The 25712-nt window shown below is 38.7% G+C and overlaps 2 protein-coding genes across 2 annotated transcripts in view; both read left to right on the plus strand.

The window, feature by feature from the left end:
• The window catches only part of atp2a2b (ATPase sarcoplasmic/endoplasmic reticulum Ca2+ transporting 2b), a 34160-nt gene extending 32129 nt beyond the window's left edge, over window positions 1-2031 (plus strand). Inside the window, exon 20 of the mRNA XM_039688007.2 lies at window positions 489-2031. Coding sequence (XP_039543941.1) covers window positions 489-758 — 270 coding nt within the window. The 3' untranslated portion in view covers window positions 759-2031. The remainder of the gene's footprint in view (window positions 1-488) is intronic.
• Window positions 2032-5605: 3574 nt separating this feature from the next.
• bcr (BCR activator of RhoGEF and GTPase) overlaps window positions 5606-25712 on the plus strand; it is a 60348-nt gene continuing 40241 nt past the window's right edge. Inside the window, exon 1 of the mRNA XM_039688213.2 lies at window positions 5606-7865. Coding sequence (XP_039544147.2) covers window positions 6377-7865 — 1489 coding nt within the window. The 5' untranslated portion in view covers window positions 5606-6376. The remainder of the gene's footprint in view (window positions 7866-25712) is intronic.

A 25712-nucleotide genomic window follows, 5' to 3' on the forward strand; every position in this document is an offset into this window, starting at 1 on the left:
ACATTTAAATCTTTATAAATTATCAGGTTTAATTTTCAGTGATTATGCGTGTATTTCTATATAATATAAGCAACAAAATATATTTCAATGCTTTTGAGTTTTCTTGCTTTTATATAGCTTATTAATTATATTGTATGCAATTTATGGGCATCAAAGAGCCTCTGCTTGATCTTGTGATCAAGCGTACTCTCTGTATAGGAAGCAGCGGTTCTAATCTCTAATTTTACAAGATAAGATGTTTGTCAGTGATGCTCAGGAACAGTTGTGCACCAAATCCTCTGCCATCATCCTGTCAGTCATCTCTAATTGCTGTCTTCTCATATTAAGTGAAATCTAATGTACCGTAATCTAACCGACTACCACAGCAAGCCTAACCATGTACATTTAGAATGCGTTATTCATTTTCCATGCCTTTCCAAATTCAAAATTGGGCTTTGGGCACATCCCTAATGTTTGTGTAGTGACTCTACCCTGGGCTTTCTCTACAGATAATCTTCCAGATCACTCCACTGAACGTGACCCAGTGGCTTATGGTATTGAAGATTTCCTTGCCCGTCATCTTGCTGGATGAATTGCTCAAGTTTGCAGCCAGAAACTACCTGGACAAGCCCAAAGAGCTGGACAAGCCCAAGGGCATGGCCTGCTCACTCAGCACCTGCACGGAGGGCATTTCCTGGCCCTTTGTGGCTCTCTCACTCCCCCTGGTGCTGTGGCTCTACAGCACTGACACTAACTTGGCTGAAATGTTCTGGTCTTGACTGAAATGAGCACTGACGTGTGTACGTGTGTCTGTATGTGTGGTTGTGCGTTTAAAGTGTGCCTCCGCAAACAGCGAATGTGTACGAGAAGGACAGGATTAACACAAAAATAACCTTAAGATAGAAATTTAACTTTTTTTCTTTTCTTTTTTTTTTTAAACTGTCCGTTGGTGATTTGAGGAGACCATACAGACCTGAAGTCTTCAAGTATTAGCGACCATTAATATTCTTTTTGGTCTTCTTGATGGTTTCCTTTATTACGTTTTAAATTAATCATTTGTCTCGTCTCATTTCAAACCAGTAACAATAATGGTAATATCCAAACTTTTGTTTTCCCCCATATCATGTGTTCAAATTGCTGAATTGAGAAAAGTGCTTGTGTACAGACATTTAACACTATTTTATGCAATGGTTCATTTGTTATTTGTTCATATTGCTAACAGAGAGTAGGTTGGGTAGAAAAGATAAAGAGAGAGAGAAAAAAAAAGAGACAGAAGAACTGTTTACTAATGTTTACCTTTGTGTCTTCGGTGTGAACATCGCTCAGAGCCAATGGACAAGCATGGTGTTGCAAAGCAGCATGGGAAAGGGAGTATGGGTCTGAACGTTTGAATGCTTCATGGTCAAATCCTCAGATGAAAGCTGCATGTTCTGTATTTCGCATGCATTTTGTGTGGTTTATTTCATTTATGATTTGTACCTGTATGTCTTTCCCTATGTGTAATAACTTCCATTTTTATGGTGATACATTTTGTTTCCACTATTACCTGACACGTTTGATTAGTAAAGCCAGTTTTTCTGCACTAGGCAGAGTACAGCTACCTCAGGACTGTCAGATTAGACTCTCTCTGGTTGCTCCCCCCCCCCACACACACACACACACGCTTGGCTTTACACCGCCTGTACACCATTACTGCATGAGGCGTGCCTCTTTTTGAAAACTCAGATTCTTTTGGCCCTAACCAATGTTTTAAGTTCTTTTTTGTGTTTGTTTTCACTGTATTTTATAATTGAATGAACTTGCATTAACTTAATTTAGAGGTTTTCTTTTGTTGTGGGGTGGGGTGGGGTGGGTTGGACAAAAGATGTATATGTTACCGTTTATTTGGGTCAGAGATAAAGATGTAGAGAATTAAACAAGCAAAGGTTTAGGTCTTGCATTCAAAACATGAATTTTACAATGCAAAACCAAAAATGTTTCCCTTTTTTTTTTCTACTTTTAAGAAAATGCACTCATGAACCATTTGAATTAAAAATGCGTGTCTTCATTTTACTAGCTGGTCTGTTCCTTCCTGCAATGCAGTACGGCAAGTTTTAAGAGCAGTTATACTTGAATAAATGAAATTAATGTACAGAGATTTAGATACATAGCTGAGCACAAGATTGACAGCTGAGAGGGGTTTCCTTGTGAAGCAGCCTCTTGTTCGGCCCTCACCAGCCAGTCTGGTAAGACGGCCTGTATATTTGTACACTTATACCCGAACGGTTCAAAGTTTTTCTTTTCATTAAACTGAGCTTTCTGGCATTTCTCCATTGCATCACACTAATTGCTTGCTGAAATGGATGCATGTCCCTGACTATGCCCATGGTGTGGTATTCTGGTGTCAGTATTTTAACAAACAACCATTTACATTCCCTTAAGGCCCGTTCACACCAAGACCGATAACTATAACGATAATTGTAGTGTCCACACCAGCGGATGATATCATTCTGTTTACTCTGCACCTTTGTTGTCTGCCACTTCAAATGTTCAAGCTCTTTAAACCAGTACGGTTTCTGATTGGTTGTCATTGATTTTATCGTTCTGAAAGTGATCCCAACTATATCGTTTTTTTTTTTGGTGCCGTTATAGTATTTTTATTATTATCGTTCTTGGTGTAAACGACTCTTTATTAGCATTCAGTGGTCTTTCATTTAAAAGTTTAGTTGACCCAAAAATGAAATTCATCCCATGATTTACTCACCCCTAAGCTATACTAGGGGTATATAACTTTCTTTTTTCCGCCAAACGCCAAGCTTTATAATGTCGAGTAAATAGTAGATTTTGAAGCCCAAAAAAAAAGGCATCCATCCATCATAAAAGTAATCCATATGGCTCAAGGGGATAATAAAGGCATTCTAAAGTGATGTTTTTGTAAGAAAAATATCCATATTTATAACTATATGAAATATAGTCTCTGGCTTCCGGTAAAGGCCGTACATGAGTCTAGTTCCGGCAGAAGAGTGACTTCTGACCTGATGCATGATGTATTTACGATTGTGGAGGCGCAGATGGAGCAAAACAAAACTGGTCATGAATTAGAAGTCTAAATGAGAATTTTTAAAGATAAATGTAAGAGTATTTTTATATAAATGAAGAGGAGCTTGGGCTTTTTTTCTTTGAAACGCAAGAAGTGTCTATTCTCAACTAAGCTTATAGTGCGTAAGATCGGAGGTCACTCTTCTACCGGAACTCAAGTTGTGAATGACTGTTACCAGAAGTCAGTGATTATAGTTTATAAAGTTATAAATATGGATTTTTTTTCAACAAAATCTGGCACTGTATGGATTACTTTTATGAAGGATGGATGTGCTTTTTTTTGCCTTTAAAATCTCAGGTACCATTCGCTCCCATTATAAAGCTTGGAAGAAACCAGATATTTTTTCATATTACTCTGATTATGTTTGGGTGAGTCAATTATGGGATAATTTTCATTTTTGGACGAACTGACCCTTTAAGAAAGTGTCACTGACGTTGCCACTACACATTCCTCCATTCTTTTCACCACACGTTACAACAATCCGAAGCCTCAAGTTTTCTGACAATGGACCAACCCTGCTACGTAACTGCTAAATTCCTATTACGACGACTGCGGCTGTTTACGGCTGCACTTAACACATGGCCATATCAGCTTGAGTACATTCCACTGCAATATATGATGTTTTATAAGAAATATATAATATATTGATGGTCAAATTACATTTCCTTTACCCCATATAATTCCAGTCTTGTCTTTGAATGAAATGAATAGACTTCACCATTAGTTTTTATTAGAATGGTCCATACACTGTGGTCTGACTTGCTCAGGAACTGAACTTGGATGTTGGCATAAATAAGAGTCAAATGAAAACACTATTGCCATTTTTTTTTTTTTTTGTAAATGTTTCCTTTTTTATCAAGTAATCATACTGACAATTATTTACACCATATACTTGGTTATATGCTAAATATTTATTTAGTGCACTTTAGCATTTCCATTTCATTATAAAACTTTTTTTATCTGTATTTTTTGGCAGTTAGTGCTAAGTAGAATCTGCCTCTGCTTGTGTTGGGAAACCTCAGGCTTCTGTGTTGTGCATGTCTTTTTTGAGTGGCTTCATTTAGCTGAATATCAGAACCTGCATGTTGAATGTGCAGTTCAGAGAAAATAGCCACCATTGCACTGCAGATCATGACATGTGAGAGTGGACTTAATAAAAAAATCAATAATAATGAATTCATGATAGAAAGATGAGAATGGAAGCAAGCAGCATCAGTCTTCTACCATGCATGACAATGTCTACCATTGCCTATTGCTGATGCAAGGAGAGTTTGTTGCATTTTTTTTTTCTGTGTAACTTGTCATAGTTTTATATACATGTATTATATAGTATAATGCATGCCTTCAGTTGTAATTAGCCAAATCATTTGATCTATATTTATATAGCAACTTCCTGTGTACATCGCTGCTAAATGTATATGATTAAACACGCCATTTTACAAATAAACTCTGCAGTTAATTTGACCAATGCTGATGTTCATGCTTTGTGTTTCTCCATGTGTATATGTTAGGAAAAGCCATTGAATAAATTTAAAATATATATTAAATGATGGAGTAGGATTTTCTTTTATTACTCACTCTATTATGAAAATTACCTGAATCAGTGCCATTGGCCAGCAGTAAAAAAAACAAAAAACAAAAAAAAAAACTGTGCCACTTGTTCTTGGCCCTAAAATAAACAAATAATCCATTCATTCATATGAGTTGCCGTAAAATGTATTAAATAAATAACTATGTGTTTGTTGAAAGCATGCAATTTTGAGTAGGCTATAGAGATGTCCTAAGCAGTCCCTTACGGCTGTAATGTCTAATATTGAACACTTGCAGGCGTCAGAGACTAAATTTGGCTAAAGAATATGGTCCAATTACAATGACATCATCTTATTTCTCTTGTAAACACAGCTGCATCTTTTATGTAACCAGTGACCAAAATCAGTTTAATTGACAATAGCACTGAACTGACTTCAGCTAAACAACGAAATGCATAATTTTCCTGTTATCACTGTAAAGCTGTTTTGAAACAATCTGTTGGCCTATTGTACAAAACACTATAGCCCTATAAATAAAGGTGACTTGACAATAGCAATATGTTAAAAAGACGAGACACGAAAAGTTTTATTTTTGCAAATGACACATAGGCCTATCGTTGCATTAGCCTATGAACTGCTTGACCACAGCTCCTAAAATCTCTATTTAATTTTTTTATCGATCTATATGTAAAATAAATAAATAAAAAAACTAGGAAAAACATGAATTATATTTAGTGCAATAAGGACTTCACAGAAAGTGACAGCATGTCAAATAAGTATTGTGCGTTTTCCTTCTCTCACAGTTAAAAACACAGTTAAAAGGCTGTACGTGTATGTAAACGCGACTCCGTTTCAGATTCAGACTTCATTCCTCCTAACTCGTGTAAAAAGTCTGATATTAAAACCACGCCACACACATAAGTTACTACAATCTCCCTGACCTATGCGGTTAAGCAGCCTGTCTCTTTAAATCGAACCCATGCTGGGAGAGTTGTCAATCATATGCCGTAGTCCCGCCCTTTCCTGCAGCAGCAGCAGCAGCAGCGGTGTATCGTTCACACGGAGGCATTACGTACAGCACTCACCAAATATGCACAGTCTAATTATCCGCGACAAAATGGGATAATCGTGAGCGTCTTCAGAGAATTTCATCAACGGGAACTAAAAGAACAATCGAGGGGAGTGATTTTTTTTAACCTTCAATCTCCACAGACGTAAGCACAAAGGGTTTTGGGCATAATGGTGATAAAAGCGGTATCACATTATCAACGCAGGAAAACTGGAATACATCGCCACATACACGACCGGACCGTATAATTTGTTTAAGGCGACCAGCTTAATTTGAAAAGCTTTTTAAGGAGTATTTTGTTTATTCCGTGCGCTCTGGAGAACAGATGCTGTCATTGTGCTGGGGACCGAGATTTGTGCGCGTGATATTCTGCAAGTGGTCTCGTCGGAATGGTGCGCGAGATGAGAATGCGCGTGCCTTTATTGTTTCCGCGCGATATGCTTAATAATAACTGTCGTTCTTCTGTCGTTGAACAACTAGACAACGACGACAATTTTGGTACTGAAAGACTGAGACTTCAAGTGACAATTCCAGGGAAATCGTGTTTTGTAAACATTTGTATTAATTTTTATTAAAGAATTATCCTTTATTATGAACGGGCAACTGCCGACTTTTCATACTTTCATCTTATTTGCTTTTCTTCGGCTAAATTCCACTTAGTTGGAGCTACTTGACCGTGTGTTTCGTACCAATTTGATATTTTCAACCTGAGAAAACACAATGGTGGAGCCTGTGGGTTTCATTGAAGCCTGGAAAGCACAGTTTCCAGAGTCTGAGCCTCCGAAGATGGAGCTAAGATCTGTTGGGGGAATCGAGCTAGAACTAGAGAAGTGCAAAGCATCTATAAGACGTTTGGAAATGGAGGTGAACAAAGAGCGTTTCCGGATGATCTACCTTCAGACGCTGCTGGCCAAGGAGAGAAAGAGCTATGACCGACAGAGATGGGGTTTCAGGAAGCCACCTCACATGACAGAAGGGGACCCACAAGCTGTTGGGGCAGATTCCCAGCATCTCCATGCACAGGAGCACGGACAGCCAGAACGCAGCAGGTTTCAGCCTGTGGGGGAGACCAGAGTGAAACCACGACCACCCCCTGCCAGAAAGTCAGCTTCCCATGGCGATGGATTGGAGCTTCAATCATCGTTTGAGGCACACCAAGCAGGGCCAGTCAGTGAGACCGATGGACTCTCACCGTCCACACAGAGGGGCGTAGTCTCCCCTCGCAGGCCCCATCCACCCCCTGACAAGGAGCTGCCCTTGGATCCATCCTCGAAAGACAAGCCGGGCATGGGGCTTGGGGTGGCTGCATTACGTTCAAACTTTGAGAGGATCAAACGAGCCAACTCTCACTCAGCCAGCGAAGGAAAATCAGGCCAGGAGAAACCGTTTTACACCAACGTCGAGTTTCATCATGACAGGGGCCTAGTAAAAGTCAACGACCGTGAGGTCTCGGACAAAATCAGCTCTCTTGGGAATCAAGCCATGCAGATGGAGCGCAAAAGGTCACTTCATTCACTTCCGGGCAACCTTGCTACAGTCGCAGGTGATCTACGCACCAGGCCTGTCTATAGGGGGCGCTCTACTGAAAGCACCTGCGGATATGACGCAGAGTATGAAGACGGCGAACCAAGTCCTCGCTATAGCACTGCAAGACCAAACGGGGCCAAACCACCGCCGCCGCCATGGCAGCCATCAGATTTCCAGCCATATACTAGTGTTTACGTCGGAGGGATGATGTCAGGAGATGGAGGTGACGGTAGGGTCACTATGAGGGACCATGGAGGAAGCGACGACCATCTTCTCACCTGGCCCAGGAGGTCTTACTCGCCTGGAAGTTTCGAGGACGTGGGAGGCGGAGGAGGCGGCTACACTCCAGACTGCAGCTCCAACGAGAACCTGACGTCTAGTGAGGAAGACTTCTCCTCGGGACAATCCAGTCATGTGTCACCCAGCCCTACGACAGCGTACCGCCGCCCACTCCGAGAGAAGAGTCGCTCGCCTTCTCAGAACTCCCAGAATTCTCAGCACTCGTTTGACAGCAGCAGCCCCCCTACACCGCAGACACAGAAACGGCACCGGCAGCAACATGTCGTGGTGTCTGAAGCCACCATTGTAGGCGTAAGGAAAACAGGACAAATCTGGCCCCATGATGGAGACTCTATAGCTTCCAATCGGGCTTCCCATGACAACAGTTACCATGGAGATCTAGGTAAGTCATGATTATTAATTTTTCATGTTGTTGTTGTTGTTCTTTTACCCCCACAGGTAAAGTGGTTCCTAGCGAATATTGAATATAACCAAAATAAATGGTTTTAGATAAGCAAAATTGGTAAACGAGAGATGACATCATTGATGACATCATTGTTAATCTGATACACTGGGTAGCAATTTGTAGCATGTCTGAATAATAGCAACTCAACGCTTTTGGCCAGACATACTCTTCTTAAGAGTGCAAATGAGTGGCCATCTTTTTCTGCATTCTTGACTAGTCAGCATATCTGTTTTATATCCTTTTATATTTTGCTTGCTCTTCCATTAAATCCCTCATCTGTCAGTTCCTGCTCTTCCCTTCCCAAGCTATTGTCTACTTTTGTTTCACGCTCTGCCTGTATTGATCAGACACTGTGACGGCCACTTGCTGCGGTTAGTTAATCCGCCCTGATGAGACTCGTATACAAAGAGGTAATTAACTAAACTGCTAATTTATGATCATGAGGTTATAATGTGTGTGTCAGAGTTTGTTTCTTTGTACAGGACATGAGCTAAGTTGCTTTCACTCATGTCACATGCTGCTGTGCATACCTCCCAATCACGACATAGACCTATTTGATTAATAAAAATGGTCATACGTAAATACCTTGCATTTTATTTTTATGCTACTGTATGCTAATGCAGTGATTAAACAGACTTTGGTGTTTGTAAGGAAAAATAGTAAGAAATCATTTAATGTCTGTGAGTTTCAATGGAGCGTGAAGTCGGTCGAGCTCACTTGATACATCTCCTGTGAAATTCTGTAGTCGAGTGTAGGCAAAGAAAAGTGAGCAATTTTACTGTTCTGTGGGATTTGTGTCTGCCCACATAATGCAATATGATTAAAAAAAATTTGTTAGAAATTGTTTCTGTTGTAAGAGAGTTTGACTCGTGCTATCTAGCTGGCTAAGGTTAGGATTAGGTTTTGTTGAATTTACAAAAATGCTTGTGATAGTCTCGAAAGCATCAGTAAGAATGTGTTAAATAGTAATGTTTATAAGCAGTATAATTTTCAGTTCATTGCAGATTTTTTATTTGTAAAGAAACATTTTCTGAAGATTCTGGAAAGTTCAAAATAATCGCTTTTATTTGAAATACAAATGTTTTGTAATATTATAAATGTCTTTATTTTTGATTATTTCAGTTTGTCTTATAATGCAGAATAAAAGTATTTTTTTTTAATCTTACCGACCCCAAACATTTGAACCGTAGTGTAATTTTACGGATAATTTCATAAACACAATTTTGCTGTGAAAATTATAGCACGCGATACAAAACATTAGTGATGGATTCTTTAGTTTTCACGCAATTTCTGCCAATTTTACAAAAACCTAATTTTTGAAGGCGTAAAAATGAACTATCCTGAAGTTGTATCACACTGGCTCCAGACTAGCAGGCAGTTTTTATTGTTAGGCCCTGCAGAAGAGGAACTCTTACTTCTGATTAGGAGTACAGTATACTGTTACAAGCAGGTGTCAGAGACATGGATATCCATGAGCGTGACTCACCTGGCTGCTATTTACAATATTAGACTGTCTTCATAAGCATTAGAAACTTTGAACTGCAATGTTTTCCTTGTGTTATCCAGCATCTTTTAACCTGTTTCTCGCCAAGAAGCACAATGACATCAGCTATCAGAATGACTACAGGGGAGCGGTCATGTATCACATATTCTTTGAAATCCAAAAAGGCTTTGAGCTGATGAGGTGAATCGCAATTTGGTGTGAAGCAGACAAACCCGGAGGGCGTTGGCACGGCCCGTCCATTCAAATGCCAGGAAGATTCTCTTTGTGCAAAAGTGAGATAACACAGAATGTGGATGAAGATGGATAGACACCAGCTGAGCACAGTCCAGTATGCTCAGGTTCTTTTGTCCTCACACTGACTTGAAAATCATAGTAAATAACTTAGAAAGCCACCTCATATATTTTAAACAGTTAGCAAGCATGCTTAGTGTTACCAGAGAGCGTTGAAGTAAAAAAGCTGTAGATCTTTATAACCTGATGAAATGGCAAATGCTCCCCTACTTTAATATGCAATCAGTTATCTTCAGATCAATTTACATTTCGTCTTGAGATTATTTGCAGTTTCGTTCCTCTTAAACAGTAAATCAAGCTGCTCTGAACAAAATCAATATAGCGGCCATTCATCTAATGAAGAAAGCCCTTGCAGGCCTCACAGGTTACCATTAGCATGACAGTATGCAACTTATCTTGCCAAGAAAGAGATGCTATCTTATATGATCCCATCTGCCTTTTTATTTAGTTTGACTTGCTGCTTAGATATTTTTATAGGACACTGCCAGTGCCAAGGAGAGGAATGAAACCCAGTGGCCCAATACCTGAGTGCTGTATGAGAAAAGGGAGGCAGGAGGATGTAGTGTGGTGTGCTGAACTGAACTGCTGTCTCTCGCCTCAGTGGAGATGTGGGGGATGCTGAGACTCAGATAGGAGAAGCTCTCTCATTGCATAATGGTGTGAACAGTCCAACTCACGCATGTGTGCGTATGCACGTGTGATCTTATTTTTGCACGCATCTATTAGATCTTCAAGCCTTTACAATAAAAGAACATACATGGAGTAGATACTTCTTACCCACCAACCCAGCCCAACCCTGTCAACCTTTTTACTTTTGCAATTCAGTATTTTAATAAAAAGCATTGTTTCAGCACACAGAATCATCTGAGGTTTATGCATCTCGTTTCCTCGTCTACCCCTGGGGACTGTTCCCACAGTCAATGTCCCCCTTGTAAACAAGTATTGTAATTGTTTCCCGATGGTCCTCTGGCGTTTTGAAGCAGGCGTTCAGGAAGAAATGTCTTTCTGTGGTTTACAGATCAGTAGCAGCAGTGTCCTTTGGGGTGAAGAGCGAGTGAGTCACGGAGAGAACAAGAGGCAGGGGACTGAAAACAGAAAGTTTTCAGACAAATACCCAAGAAAACACCAGTCATTCAGGACGAGGCTTAAGACAGCTGCTGTGCTCTGCTCTGTGTTGAATATGGTTGCTTAAGTCATGAATGACTTTTACAGTGAAGTTGGCATTTCAGGTACTGACGGACAGACGGTTGTGTGGAAACTCTTTTTAGTGCACAGGGGGAAATTGTGATTTGAATATGAAGACACAGACAGACACAGCATTTTAAATGTGTGGGAGTCGGAGGATATGCTAATAAAAAGAAAATGTAAAATTTATTGTGAATAGATACGTTGGGATATCATTGTAATTTTTGATTCTTCATCCATTGCCTCATGGGATAGTAAAGTGATGCAGACTTCAGAAACTTGCCGAAAGTAGTAGGTCATTTCAGGTATATTTGACCTGTTTTATGAATGCTGTGAATGTGGACATAATACTGGGAAGCATGCATATTTGGATCAGCCATTGTTCTGTAAATGAACAGGGTCATAACATAAGTAATTTGTTTAGGAATCAGACTACACTCATATAGTGCTCTGTATGGTTTTGATAGGCTAAACGGGGCTTGTGCTCCTCTTCTGCTGCCTCTCCATAGAAAATATTTCCTATATTGTGTAAGATTTGTCATTAGGGTTTCATGAGTGTTACCCGGGCAGGGTGAGGTTAAGAGAGAGCTATGGACAGGAATGGAGGTGTGGGTTCAGCTCAATGCTTGCATTGTCCAGCAGCACCACGTTGAGGTCAGGCTTTCCAGTCACTTATTTTTAGACAGACACTCCAGATCCACAGAAGTGTGCTTTCTGGTGGCAAATAAAAATGAAGAACAGACTGTACTCATACTGAGTATTTGGAAACGATGACTGTAGTCTTCACTCTGAAAACAGGTTGTTTTTTGGTTTTTATCTCAGGCGATTTGGGAAGCTCAGAATATTTGGCTAATCCACGTGTCTCTGCTGGTAGTTTTTGGATCTTTGGCAGATTTTGTTAATCCAGAGTATTACAGAAATGAAGATTTCAATTTTAAAGATAGCAGTTTGTTGTGTTTTCTAAATAGAAACCGTCAAAGAATAGCAAAGTAGTAGTGAGAAAGAATATCACATGTATAGGACATGCGGAGGAAAATGGATTAACGCCAGTACAGCAAGGCTCTGCCACCCAGTGTGCTAGGAAAGAGAGAGTGAGAGCTTGTTGTTTGAGGACTTTCTGCCAAATAGCAGCAAAGACAAAATTTTCACAACCCTCTTTTAGCTCCTTCTCGCCTGGTGAGGAATGAATTGGGTAAAGAGAAAGGGGCACTTTACTTAGCTAGTGATTGGTTGTGTTAACACTCTAAAGCCCATTTCACACAGAGATTCTGGAAAATACACTGATAATATGTCCCGGGATTGTTTGATTTTGGTTCATCAGGATGTGACGTGTAATGTTTCCTTGATGTCTGACGTGAATTTATATATTTTTTTCTGATTCAATCATAAACTAGCGCATCACGTACCATTCCACTAAACTGGTGACTTGAAAGTTTAGTGTGTGATGCCCAGCTTTTCTCAGTAGAAAATATATGATGCCTAAAATTAGGGATGTCCCGATCCGATCCATGTCATTGATATCGTGTCGATCGATACTGGCCAAGGTGAGAAAAAAATATGATCCGATACCTATCCAACACAAACGATGAGAAAATCTGGCTTAAACCATTGACTAAAAGCTTGAATATTAGCATTCCCCTTGCTGCGACATTGCAAAAATTGCGGGTTAAAATGGGTTTGGGGGGTGGTTAAAAATTGGGCCGGTTCCAATTAGTCATCAGGTTGTTGTAGCCGAAACAACGGCATTTCAGATCCTTCTTTCGGTGACCCTATGTTCAGAAGGCAGTAGTCTCTCACTCACTCACTGTCCCCCCTAAACTCACAACAGACACTTCCTCCCACTACATTCGAAGAAAAAAACACATTTAAGATTATTAGCTAGACTTTACACTTCAGGCAACAGTTGGATTTGCTTAAATTAAGGCATTAAATACATTAAATTAAGGCACTCAGAAATAAGCAGCAAAGCTTAATTTTGAGATATAGTTTCATTAGGCATATTATGAGCAAAAATATAATGTGGCATTACCGCCCACTCGAGCTGTTGATGTATGGCTGGTGTTGTAGTTGTAGATCAGGGCATAAAAGGTTATGTGAGAGGTGTACGGCAGTTGGCCAAGTTGATGTGCTAGGCCAGGCACAGATGGCCAAACCCCTGCAGAGTGTTTCCTGGTGCAGGGCACTGCTCTGGCTGGCATGAGCTCTGTACAGGCCTGGGAACGTGGAGTAGACGGTGACCCAACCCTCTAAGGAAGAGTTGCCCAACATCACCCTATTGCCCTTCCACCCAGACCTCAGCTTCGTCACCCTTTTTCAGAGCATGCGCAAGTAAGCGTGTGGGGTTTGAGCGTGTGTCTTTGTCGCTGCATGTGCCAAGGGCTCGAACACAGGAGTTTTTGTCACCACACAGATGCAGCCATTCCAACGGACAGCACATGGAAAAAAAAAAATCCAAGGAAAAGCTGAGGCCCACCCTGCACAGATTTACTGCCTATGTAAACTACGGCTGTTCTGTTTGCTGGCCTTTTTTGACAGCAGGGCCATTGTGGCAATCACAGTTTACATTCAAAATTTGCGAGTCAGACAAGAGAAGGGTATTTAGATTAGCATAAGAGTTGACTTCTGACGCACTAAAGATTATGACGCAATGTTGTCATACAAACATAGCACATAATCTCAAATCCTGTTTAAATCACACTGAGGAACAGTCATTTTAATCTGTGCTTTATTCATCATGTTGAATGCCTCATCTCTTTCATAAGACATCAAATGACCTTTACAAAAACAAGAAAATAGAGTGCCGAAGTGATGACGTCACTTTGTAGGACAACTCGGAAGCTAGCGGCGCATGGGTTCCCTCGGTCAAAAAAGCAATGTATTTTCCCCATAGGCTTTTGGAAAATCGCAAAAAATAAGATCTGTGTTCAACAAAGAGTTGTGACCCTTACACGTTTTGTCTAGCAAGATAATCTTTACAAGTTAATCCAAAATTTATACATTTTGAAGCCTATATAAAGATTTTAAAAAACACAATCAGACACAATAAAGTTTAAAAAACCACAAGCAGGTTATAACTGTGTGTTCTATGTCATAGATCAAAACTTGCAAATATTTAGAGGCTTTGTTCACCACAGACCTTATTTCAGGCGATTTAGCAAAAACCCATTCAAAAATCCCATAGACTTTAGAGCGAGGGAACCGTAGTGCTGAAATGCTAACTTCGGCACTCTATACTTCTTGGCTTATTTAAAGTCAGTCTATGAAAATGGGCTTGTTTGCATGGTCAGTGCCTTTTGTTTTTGGCCTTCTTGAAAGTGCACATAAAATAACCCTAATCCCACCTCTGCTGAAAAAACTAAGACATTCCAGATTGTTCTCTCTTGTGGTTTAATGAAGCATTTGTTTATTTCAGCCAGAACTGCTCCCTCATGTAGCCTGGGCAGCTGCTTTGAATCTAGTCTGCTTGCAGCCAATTATTACACTTGCACCTTTGTGATGTGCCTGTGGGTTTTCAACCAAACAAGGGGGAAAACCAGGAAGAGATCAAAGCATTGGCCCCCAAGAACGCTGGGGGTCCCCTCATAATTGAACTGTTTTAAAGAGCAAATGGGGAACCCACGCCAAAGCCAGGTTGCTTTTGCCAAGCAATCCCTGCAAAAAAAAAAAAAAAAAGCAGTAAGGTATTAAAAGTGATAGTTGACCAGAAAACTTAAAACCGGTCATCATTTACTCACCCATGTGTGTTTTCCAACCCTTATTTTCTTTTGTGTTGAACTATTGCTTTAATATCTGACATTTTTTCATCACATGCCGCATGATAACTGTAGCTTTAATATCCTTTATAATTTGTATCAGTGTTATTTTAGTATTTTTGTTTTACTATTGTAGGCTTTATCAATTATTAATAGTCTTTTATTTTTCTGTTTTCATTTTATTTTTAGAATGTTTTTGCAATTTTGTTGTGATTTTCATGTAGCTATAGTAATTTTTGCTTTTTGATATTTTTTGTCTAAATAGTTGTTTTAATTAGGTTTTTTTTTTAGTTCATTGTATTTAGTAATTTTAGAACTTAAACTCATTTTAGTTTAAAAATACTAAGGCAACATTTAGAAATTTCTGTTTATTTTCAATCTAATGTTTGATTCATTTCATTTCAGCTTCTTTTGTCTTTTAATAGTTTGTCTTAGCTTTCATAAATGCTCCCCCATGCTTAGTTTGAACTTTTTGTTTAAGAGGCACTACAGTATTCTGTTAGCCTGTCTGACTTTAATAGGATCTGTCACCTTCGCCAACCACACGCGCCCTCCTTCCACGCTCAGAATCAAGATTTTCACGATGCTCTCTCTTCCATTCCCCAGCTGTCAAACTCAACCGTCAGACTATTCAAGAGACAAAAAAAAAAAAAAAAAAACGAACAACAGTGTGGTCTGTACTCTAAGCAAGAAATGGATTGTGTATCATGATAGATCAAAACACCGGTCCATGGAGGATTATGTCAGAAACAATAAATCTGTTCGCATCACCACACGACTGTAAAGGATTAGGTCAATGATGTGGCAAAGCGTCTTATGACTATAGCACCCTTAATAGGGCTAAAAGTGGCTTTTAGAGGAAAGGGTTAATGTGGTTATGCCAGAGTAAGGCATGGTTTATGCAAATAATGTTTGATATTTAGCTTGGTCTATGTGCCATTATGGTAAGTCTCTAAAGTTAATGAATAGTACTAACGGCAGCCAGTGACAAGACAACTGATTCAACTAAATTATTGCAATCCTTTAAATATAGACTGTGATGGTGAAATGTGTTTCTCTTAAAGTTGTAATTGTAGTTAGCTGCGGTTATTGGAATGTGATTGAATGGCGGATTGGCTTAAATAGACTGGAGGGAGGACGTGTGTTCATAGGAGAGAGGCTGAACTGGGTTTGGCTGGACACTAGGGAATGTATTTGTTTCTGCTCTAATTTTCTCTCACTGCAGTGATATGAGAATACTGTACAGTGGCTTCAGGATTAATCTCTGTCTCTCTTATACAGCCTGCAGTTTATGTAGTGAGCATTTTCTTTCATATTTGCCCAATGACTAAGGCATTTGAGTGATGCTACAAACTAATGCATACAAAAGATACTCAATATACAAATAGGGACCATAATGACCATTGTCTGATGACTTTAGCGATCTGTATTGGATATATTGGCTAATATTGGATATTTAATTGTGCATGCTCACTTATGGCTATTTTTATTCTACGTTTTTGTTAAACTCAATGAAAGTTAGTCTTTAAAGTCACTACACTGTAAAAAAAATATTTTCAAGATTTGTTATCACATTTTTTCTTTTGTTAAATCAACTTAAATAATTTATTTAGTTCAGATAACTTATTATTTTGAGTTTCTGATGATTAAATTAATCTCCTTCGTTGCGTTAACTTACCTTCTCCAGTTCAATAAACTTAAAATTTTAACCAGGTTACTTTTTTTTTTTTAAGTTAAACCAACAATATTTTTTTACAGTGTAATAGTTTTAAAAAGCTGTGTTAAATTAATAATCTTTAGAAGGTCACAAGATGAATAGGCCTATCTGTCTGCAGACTTTCAAATATAATGTGATGGTTTAATACCCCTTTTAATAGGTTTGAAATTGTTAAAAAAAATATTGGTTTAATTTTAAATGATTTTATACACTTTTAAATTATTTAAAACTGTTGATTTTATTTGTATTTCTTCACAAAATCTCACATACAATTTTATTTTTTTGCCATTTTTTGACCAGAATAGAATACTAGGGCTGCAACTAACGATTATTTTGATAATCGATTAATCGGACGATTATTTTTTCGATTAATCGATTAATCGGATAAAAAATTATATTCCATTTTTTTTGTTTATTATAACAAAATAAAACCCTAAAAACCACACTCTTTTGTGTGTTAAACAATCTACTTAATACAGACAACTTCATTATAAAGAGAAACAACAAATAAAATATATATATATGACCATAACCTATGACAAAAATGCTATTGTAAACTAGATTAGTGGATAACTCAGCAAAACTTAGCCTAGAAATATCACAAGTGCACAATAATTTTATAAAATCTGAACATTTAGTGAAAAAAAACATTCCTTAGTGGGGAACAAATAAGAGACAATAAGTGTAGCACTAACAATGGTAAAACGTACACATTGCTCTTTGTATTGTTGTTATACATTCATGAAAAACATCGTAAAAATCAGATGCACAAGTTCAACTGTTTTAAATGTAAAGCACAGCTGTTTAGTGAGGAAGCAAAATATAATAGATAGGACAGAACAAGAAAGGCTATTAATAAGCTTTCATTGCGCAAAAGTATTATGACATGATCATGAAAGAGCTGCACAAAGTGCTTATGCTCATCGCGAGCGCTGAATGAACACGGAGTCACAGGGCGGCGCGCAGTTCTTCAGTGTCCGCCGCATTAAGCACCAAGGAAAGAGAAAGACATATTGACTGTGTATTACACAGTATCTATGCAATAGTTTATTAAGACTTTTCTTTTAACAGTTTTAAATTTCAGTTAGGCTACTGTGCACGTGAAGAACAATTATACTGCGCCGACTAGTTGTGATCTAACAGACACTCAGTAGAAAGTGATTAAGTTACAGCAATAAAAGTCTAGCAAGATAGAAAAACCATCATAGACCTTTATCTACGGATCAATTATAATAATATCATTGAATCATCTTGGAAAGAGATCACCATGTTAACTGTTGTAACGCGACGGGCTGTTTGAACACCGAATAGAGAATGACTGACAGCCGCAGTGGAGGGAAAAGCTTAGGTTAACTTGAATTTAATGACTTAAATATACATTTCTATCTCACATTATACTATAGTATGGCTTCATAAAGTATACACGATTAACGTAGGTCACCTATCTTGGTTTCAAAACGGCGAATTTACCGAAAGGTGAATGATTTTCGTGTATGCTGCATATTGATAGCGGTTTCCTGATGCCCGCAAATTAGTTCAAACTCACGGAATCAAGAGCGCGCATGCGAGACAGAAGATAATGTGCTCCAAACCGTCCGTGTTGCGCGCGCGAGACCGGGAAGAGCGGCGAGGGAGAGAGAGACTGCGTGTGCGCCTCATGAAGCGCATGTAAGAAGCGCATGTTCCATGTAAACAATCCCCGTGACGTAATCAGACCAACTAATCGATAATGACATTCGTTGACAACGATTTTCATAATCGATTATAATCGATTTTATCGATTAGTTGTTGCAGCCCTATAGAATACATCCTTATGTTATCAGTAACAAGTAACATTTTAATATCATTGACATGTTCCTGTTAAATTTTGTTATTCTAAAGAAAAATGTCTTTTTTATCACAATGCAAAAGTGTAAATTTCTTTAGCGAGTATCTGAAACTACTTTTCTTTTCTGATGACGTCACTAAGTTTGCGAGAGAGAAAAATATAATGAATATCATGTCCTACTTTTTACTGATAAAACCAAACTATAAATTATTTTTGCTTGTTCTTTTTAACTCTGAAATACTTCACATGATGAAAATTAAATGTCACAGAATGCTGTTTCGACTATGCATTAATCCCTTGGGCATTCTCGTCCCATTTTAGTTTTCTGTCTCTCTCTTTTTTCTTCAGTGTATTAGCTCTCTGTTTTTGTTCATCCGTTTTGGCTCTTTGTAGTATAGAATTTATATTAGTGATGCTCATCAGGGAGAGTTTTCAGAATAAACTGCTGTCGGTCAGAGGGGAATTTTGGTTATAATAATAACACATTATCAGATTAATGAGCGAGACTGATGTTTAGTGGCCAGCTGCAATCAGTCCTGGCCCGCTTGTTCCTCGCTGCCTCCACCCTCCTTTTGAAGGCAGGTGGGCCAGTTCTGATTTAAGGCTCAGAGGACGGGCGGAGTGCCACAGTGCAGCTGGCCACAACTCTGAGCCGCGATGTCTCCTTGACTTCGTCAGCCAGAATACAAATCAGCCAAGAACACAGCTGAGGAACACAAGCAATTGACAGAAGAGGACTGAATATTTTGGGAAAAAAGAGGCGTTTGAGGACAGAATGTCTTAAACTCTGGGCTTGTATTAAGTTAGAGGCTGTGGTGTCTCATCCATCTGTGCTTGTATGTGTCTGTCCTCTTGTTCTCCAGGCTAGTGGATCAGGTTTTGGCCAGCTCTTGCTCTCTCCCCCTGTGATCTCCAAGGGAAAATGTGCTTTGGATTATAATGCTTTGGCTTTAGTGCAGTTTAGATATCCAATAAAACTCCAGCTGAGTTTTGGCCCTGCTACTTCACCTTTTCTTTTTATTTATTTTTTATTTATTTATTGGGATGCAATGTACAATAAATATACAGTGCTTTGGATATTTTATTGTTCATGGTTATCAGCCATATCATGATGCTATTTTTTGGGCTTTTCTCTTCTCTTCTACTTTTCAACTGCATTAAGGCCACATATTATCCCAAATATTATGGCCTCAAACAGACACAGCAGCTGTTACACAGTTAAGTTCCATAGAAAATAGATTATTGGTCACCATTACGAACAAAGCCTCATGACAGCGGTGACCACGCCGCAGTGTCCCTCTGAACAAACACACTCTGCCCTAATGGCAAAGTTTATCTTCAGTTCTGTTGTCTTTTACTTACATCCTACTATCCTACTTCATAATGTCTTTTCCCAAGGGGAAAGGCATGTACAGGTGACTATTATTGATGCTGGGACTCTTTTCCTGCCCCACCAATGACTGCTATGAGGGAGTTTTCATGTTTTCAAAGTTTTTTGTACCAAATGCCCAAAAAAATGATGATCCACTTTCTAAAATATAAAGGCTGCTTTATAATTGTATGTATATTAATCCATTTGTAATGTTTGTGTGTGAAATCAAATGCATCAAAACCATCAAGCCATTTGTTATAGTCATATTTTAATAAAAAATATGAAATAACAAATATTTAATAGTAGAAATATTTGTTTAAAACAGTTAATAATTCTCAATTTTCTGTAAGCACTCTTGTAGCCTCTTTGGCAATGTTATATATTTTTTATAGTTATTAAACATTTGTCTGATTGACTAGTTTTAATGTTGTTATTCATTTCCTGGCTGATGTGTAAGTGACACTGTGACAGGAGTGGTGTCCCTTGAGGGAAATGTAGTCATGCTGTGTCCTCAGACTACACAACGGTTTGATGTTACGATGTTGTACGAGGTGTAACGTATCATTGAGGAGGCAGGCCTTGTATCACTTACTTTCTTTACACAAATATTCAGGGCTCTACAATAAAGCTCTTTAGGTGGTGCCTGAGGTGGAATAAAGGTTTTTACACTGGACTTGCAATTTGTTTAATTTAAAGCCTTGATATGAATGCAGATAAATGGATATTAAATGCATTATAAATGCTCTGCTTTGTCTAGTTATGTTTTTGTGTTCTTAGTTCAACTCTACTCAGTGTCATCAGTTTTTGACTCCGCTTCCTTCTTCAACAAAATACCAGACCCCCACACACCTCTGCTAAAATGCTGTGCATTCCTCCTGGCTGTCACCTTGCAGTTGTGTTATCCGATAGGAGGGATCTCCCTTAGCGAGGCGTGAAATATTCTTGCCGATATAAAAAAAGAGAAAGGAGTGAGCGAGGGAGGGTGAAATGGTGGAGGGGACTGGTGTTCAAGGTGACCTTGCGTGTAGACACTGAACAAGAGATGACGTTTGATGTTGTTGCTGTATCCAGGAAGCTAAACCCATTGAAAACGCTACCAACAGTCATAGAGAAACACAAAACTCTACACTAAAATTACAAATTTTAGTCTTGTGGCAGTAAGGACAAAACACAAAAACTTTCAGTAAAGTAACGTGATTACATGCAATGAATTGAATTACGTTCCGAGGTAAAATGGCTTCAGCTGAGAGTACAATAAACATAATCGAATACAATTCGATGCGGCTTAAATTCAGAGCACCTTGAAAAGCAGCCAGCACCGTAGAAATATAATAAGCTGATATTGGGTCGGGGGAAGGGCCAGTTACTTGGTTTTGCCGTGTATGGGTTTTGTCTCTCCAACCTTGAGTAGCCTCTCCAGATGTTGACAATGGGTAAAATCAAAATGGCTTTTCATAAGGATCTTTCAGAGATTTTTGATATAGTTGAAAAAACTAACCAAAATCAGTTCGATTTGAGAGTGTATTGAGTTAGGAAATACTTTATTTTCTTGACGACCCCAGGTTGAGACAAATCGGTGGCCAGGCTTTGTACCTTCACTTTCTTAATCTGTTTCTATTTCCTCCATGTTGACACTTATTAGCATTTCCCTTCAGGGCTATTCCAGCCTACTGGCCGACTGTCAGTCAAGTCACTCACCTTTTACTGGGACCTTTTGTGTGTGTGTTCACATGGTTTCCTCTGAAGCAATGACATTCTCATTGGAAAGATTCAATGGATGGAAAGGCTTTATTTTACCCAAACAAAATAACATTTCAATGATATTTTGAATTCTTAATTAATTAATGAGTCTTTATATCTGTATCTTTCCCTTCAGAAGTGATTATATTCAGTTTATATTTCAGTAATCGAGCTCTGAGGTTTACTGAGGTTGACATCAAAAGTTCGAATCTGGTGTAATTTCCTGATCCAGTGCCACCCTAGACTATAAAAAGAAGTCTAGATGACTCATTTTATTGGCACAGGGCTAAAATGTTGGGTTGTTGTTATATAGTGTGAGATGTCTGTATTCTTCCTAAGCACAATGCCTGAACGGGAGACCTATTTTACATTTGTCTCTCCGTTCTATCCTGCTCACACACCAGCATCACAAATCTTTGGGTTTTATGTGTGCTTTGGCTCCAGATTGGAGCAATTACCAGGCCGTGGCCCCCCATCTCACACACACACTGCTACACACACTCCACCACTTACCGTGTGCCAATGTGGCCACCCAGAGCTATTTAAACTTCCTAATTATAAGGCAGATTACTGACCCAAGAGAGCTCTAATTATTGGTGCTAATTTTGGGTCATCAGACACCATTTTGATGTGATTGTGGTAACCGTGTTATACGTTAGAATGATGTATGGCACATTGGCTCCACAGGAAAAGAAATAGTGCCTTGCTGTCTACTGGCTACGTTAGGCAGCATACTAACAGAAATGGTGCCTGTTATAAGTGTTTTGACATTCTTAACTTGGGCAATAACGCATGTGAAACGCATGATATTCCCATAGAGTTTGCATGTGTCCAAACTAGCAACTTGATGTTGGGTTTTTAAATAGTCTGTTTCTAATTAGATTGAATTGCATTTATTTGTGCTTTTTGGTATTGAATGAAATGCATCCATTATCTTGGATTAATTGTATGCCAGAGCATTCTGAGATTGTCTTCTCTCTCTTTGGCCATTTTTAGAACAAGTTTTTTGATTAAGGTCATGTTGAATTTTTTTGTCATTATGTCATGTTCCACTCGACCCAGATTTGTAATGGGCAAAAACGACTAAAAAACGAATTATTGTTCATGATAAATTACCGTGCTTGGCACACTGTTGAATATTTGTAGATATTGATTTGCTTGAGTGCTAACAGTACTGTATTTTTTTGCTCCTGACTGAGGTTTTTTTTTTTTTTTTTGGAGAGCCAAGTTATATATTAGCCTGCATTGCAGTTTGGTTAGGAACTATATCTGCCATCCACATCAGAACTCTCACACAGACGTGTGTAACCTGAATAAAACTCTGGATTAAAATAACAAAGACGACACATCCTCGGTTAGGACTAGATACCTTCAGACATGCTACACTTTCCTTGAGCTCAGCAAGTTTTAAATAGCTCTTCCAGTCTTTTTAAAAGGATAATACATTTAAGATGGCTTATGAAAATAACTTGCGGAACTTTTAGAGCTAATGCACTTTATTTGTACTTAGTGCTGCAGTTATATCACAATGCCCTGAAACCGTCATTCGTGCTCGGAACATTTAACCACCATTATCATTTCAGGTATTATTTATAACTTCAGGTATAAGTTTCTTTACAGAGTTAGTGCTAATATCGAAACACAGTCCTAGCTTTTTTTGTAGTTTATTGAATTAATATTGACGTGGAGGTTTTTATATCCATAGCTAGACGCCTGAGCTGTCGATAGTCCATTATCAGAATTTTTAATGCATGCAGATTTCTGTTCTTGTCTTTGGTTGCTGTATGAGCTTCAAATGACTCAGTTTTGTGCTTGAGATTACAAAAGTAAAGAGGATAAATGTGACAACTGAATATAGTATAATCGGTTTTACATTTTAGTCACTTTTACAGTTCTTTGAGGCCTTCTATTCATCAAAGAATCCTGAAATAATATGTAAATTCCTGAAAAAAAAGTGAAAAGAATTTCCTCAAATATTTAGCAGCACAACTGATTTCAACATTGATAATAAAAAGACATGTTTCTTATTATTAATAAGTGATGTTTCTTCTTGTTCTTATTAAATCTTATTATTAAATAAGCATATTATAATTATTTCTGAAGAATCATGTGACTGAGGACTGGAGTAGTGTCTGCTGAAAATTTGCCATCACAGTAATAAATCAAAAATGTAAATTATAATAATATTTTACAATATTACGGTTTTTACTTTTTCGATGAAATACATGCAGCCTTGGTGAGCAATGACGTCACATAAGAGACTTAATCAAAGACATGTAAAGAATCTCACTGACCCCAAACTTTTGAACTTTTGGTAGTGTTTGTGTGTGTAAGGGGCAAACAAAATGCTATGAGCTAGAAAGACGAAGATGTAGACAAGGATGACGAGGATTGGAGACACAGACACCCGCTCTGCAGGGGTCAGACTGCTGGAGCCTTTCCTGTCTCTCTCTCTCTCTCTCTCTCTCTCTCTCTCTCTCTCTCTCTCTCTCTCTCTCTCTCTCTCTCTCTCTCTCTCTCTCTCTCTCTCTCTCTCTCTCTCTATCTATCTATCTATCTATCTCATGGGCCTGAGAAAAGTAATAAGCTTCAGGAGTGGCACAGTGCCCTAAGGAATGCGAGAGCTACATACAGCCTGTCAGAATATACAGGATTTATGATGGTTATTAAAGAATTCAATTATAAACCTATTGGTGGTGTGAGTGTTTGTGTTGGAACTGTAGTGTAGTGTGTGTTTGTAGGTGTGCTTTATGGCACATGAGATGGTGTGTAGTACATGTTGAATGAGAGTTTGTGTGTTAGTGTGTTGATGCCATTTGACAGCTCTCTACTCACCTTGATAAACTGTTCTATTGGAGGTGACCAATCACAGCAGCCATACAGCTGATATTGTGTCACATGGTCGTCTCAGGACTCCATTCTACCCAAAATTGTCATTCTTGGTGATTTAATGATAAAGTGTGTCCTTTTTGTGCTACTATAGTAACGTCATCTAACAGAATTGCGACATTAGACATTAATTGTTTTCTAACAGGTTTCCTGAACATTCTCCCTCCAGTCCCATCCTTAATTGGTTGAGCCTTTGGTTGAGTCAATTGACCCTTCTCTGGGAATCCGCCATCTGCCGAATCCGCCATTTTTATCCGACAAAGCAGATATATATATATATATATATATATATATATATATATATATATATATATAAACTACTTAAGAATTTTCTCTTTTAATGAATTAAGACCCCCCCTCCATCCTTCATTACATGGATGAACATAGATGAATTTTGATTGTATTTTTGGATAGTTGAACATCATTGACCCATGTACTTTTTTTTTTCAATCTGCTAATTTACTTGCAGTATTCTTTGCCTATTGAACTGGGTTTTTGATTTTTACAAAAAAACAATAACAGCTTTAACGCACATACACATTTACCCTTGTCCTGTCGTCTTTAGGTCAGCTGACACTCTCTCATTAGAAGGTGTTGAAACGATGATGAGGAGACCAGGTTTAGCTGAGAACGTGTTGATGGAATGTGTTGTTTCAAGAGGCGTGAAAGAGCTAGTGATTTTGGCGGAAGGGAATGGAAGAGAGATAAAGGAAATGGGTCAGCAGTGAGATATTGAGGCATGAAATAAGAGTTTCTGTCACTTGAATCAATAAAACAGATGGCGACTTGCTGTCCAAAACTGCTTGTTTAGATAAACTCTGTGATCCCTGACAGTCAGACCACCGTCGCCTTCGTGGCTAGTTATGGGGCAGGGCAAAATAAGGTCGTGAGTTATCTTGTTTTAATGGGCAGCCATGTGTCTGTAGTCTGGACGCCCCCACAGACAACCGGAGCCCAGGGGGACAAAAATGGGAGGGCATCGCTAGGAATGTAAAGACATGGAAGACTGAACTTGTTTTGAGAGAGGAGGAGAAAAGGAGCGTGAACACGTGCTGGGTTCCCACACTCTCTTCTTCCACTTTTCTAAATGCTCATTTTTCTTGGGGTCAGCGATTAAGGATTGTGAAGTCCCCTCTACACACACACTTACAATAAATTCTGTCATGACTGGGTATTGTGTGCTTTGGAAACCCACAATGGCCACACCGCTCTGTCACATCTGATTGGTCAACCAAACAGAGCATGAGGTCACATGGACAACCTGAATCCCTCTAGAGTTTTTGTTTGAGTACATTAGTGTGACATCCTCAGCATTTTTTAATGAGTTCCTGCTCTGATTTTTATTTGTTTTGTCAAGTGTTTGACAGCGGATATTTAAAAAAAAGCTTCTCTTAGAGACATTTTTGGGCTTGCATGCTCTGGTACCTCCAGTCAGTGAATGTCTTACATGAGCAAGAAAAGAAGACAACTGAAATAATTGAATGTGGATAAATCTGTCTCATTGGC

The sequence above is a fragment of the Pimephales promelas genome, chromosome 19 (genome assembly GCF_988280905.1).
Source record: "Pimephales promelas chromosome 19, fPimPro1.hap1.1, whole genome shotgun sequence".
NCBI classification, from domain to species: Eukaryota; Metazoa; Chordata; class Actinopteri; order Cypriniformes; family Leuciscidae; genus Pimephales; species Pimephales promelas.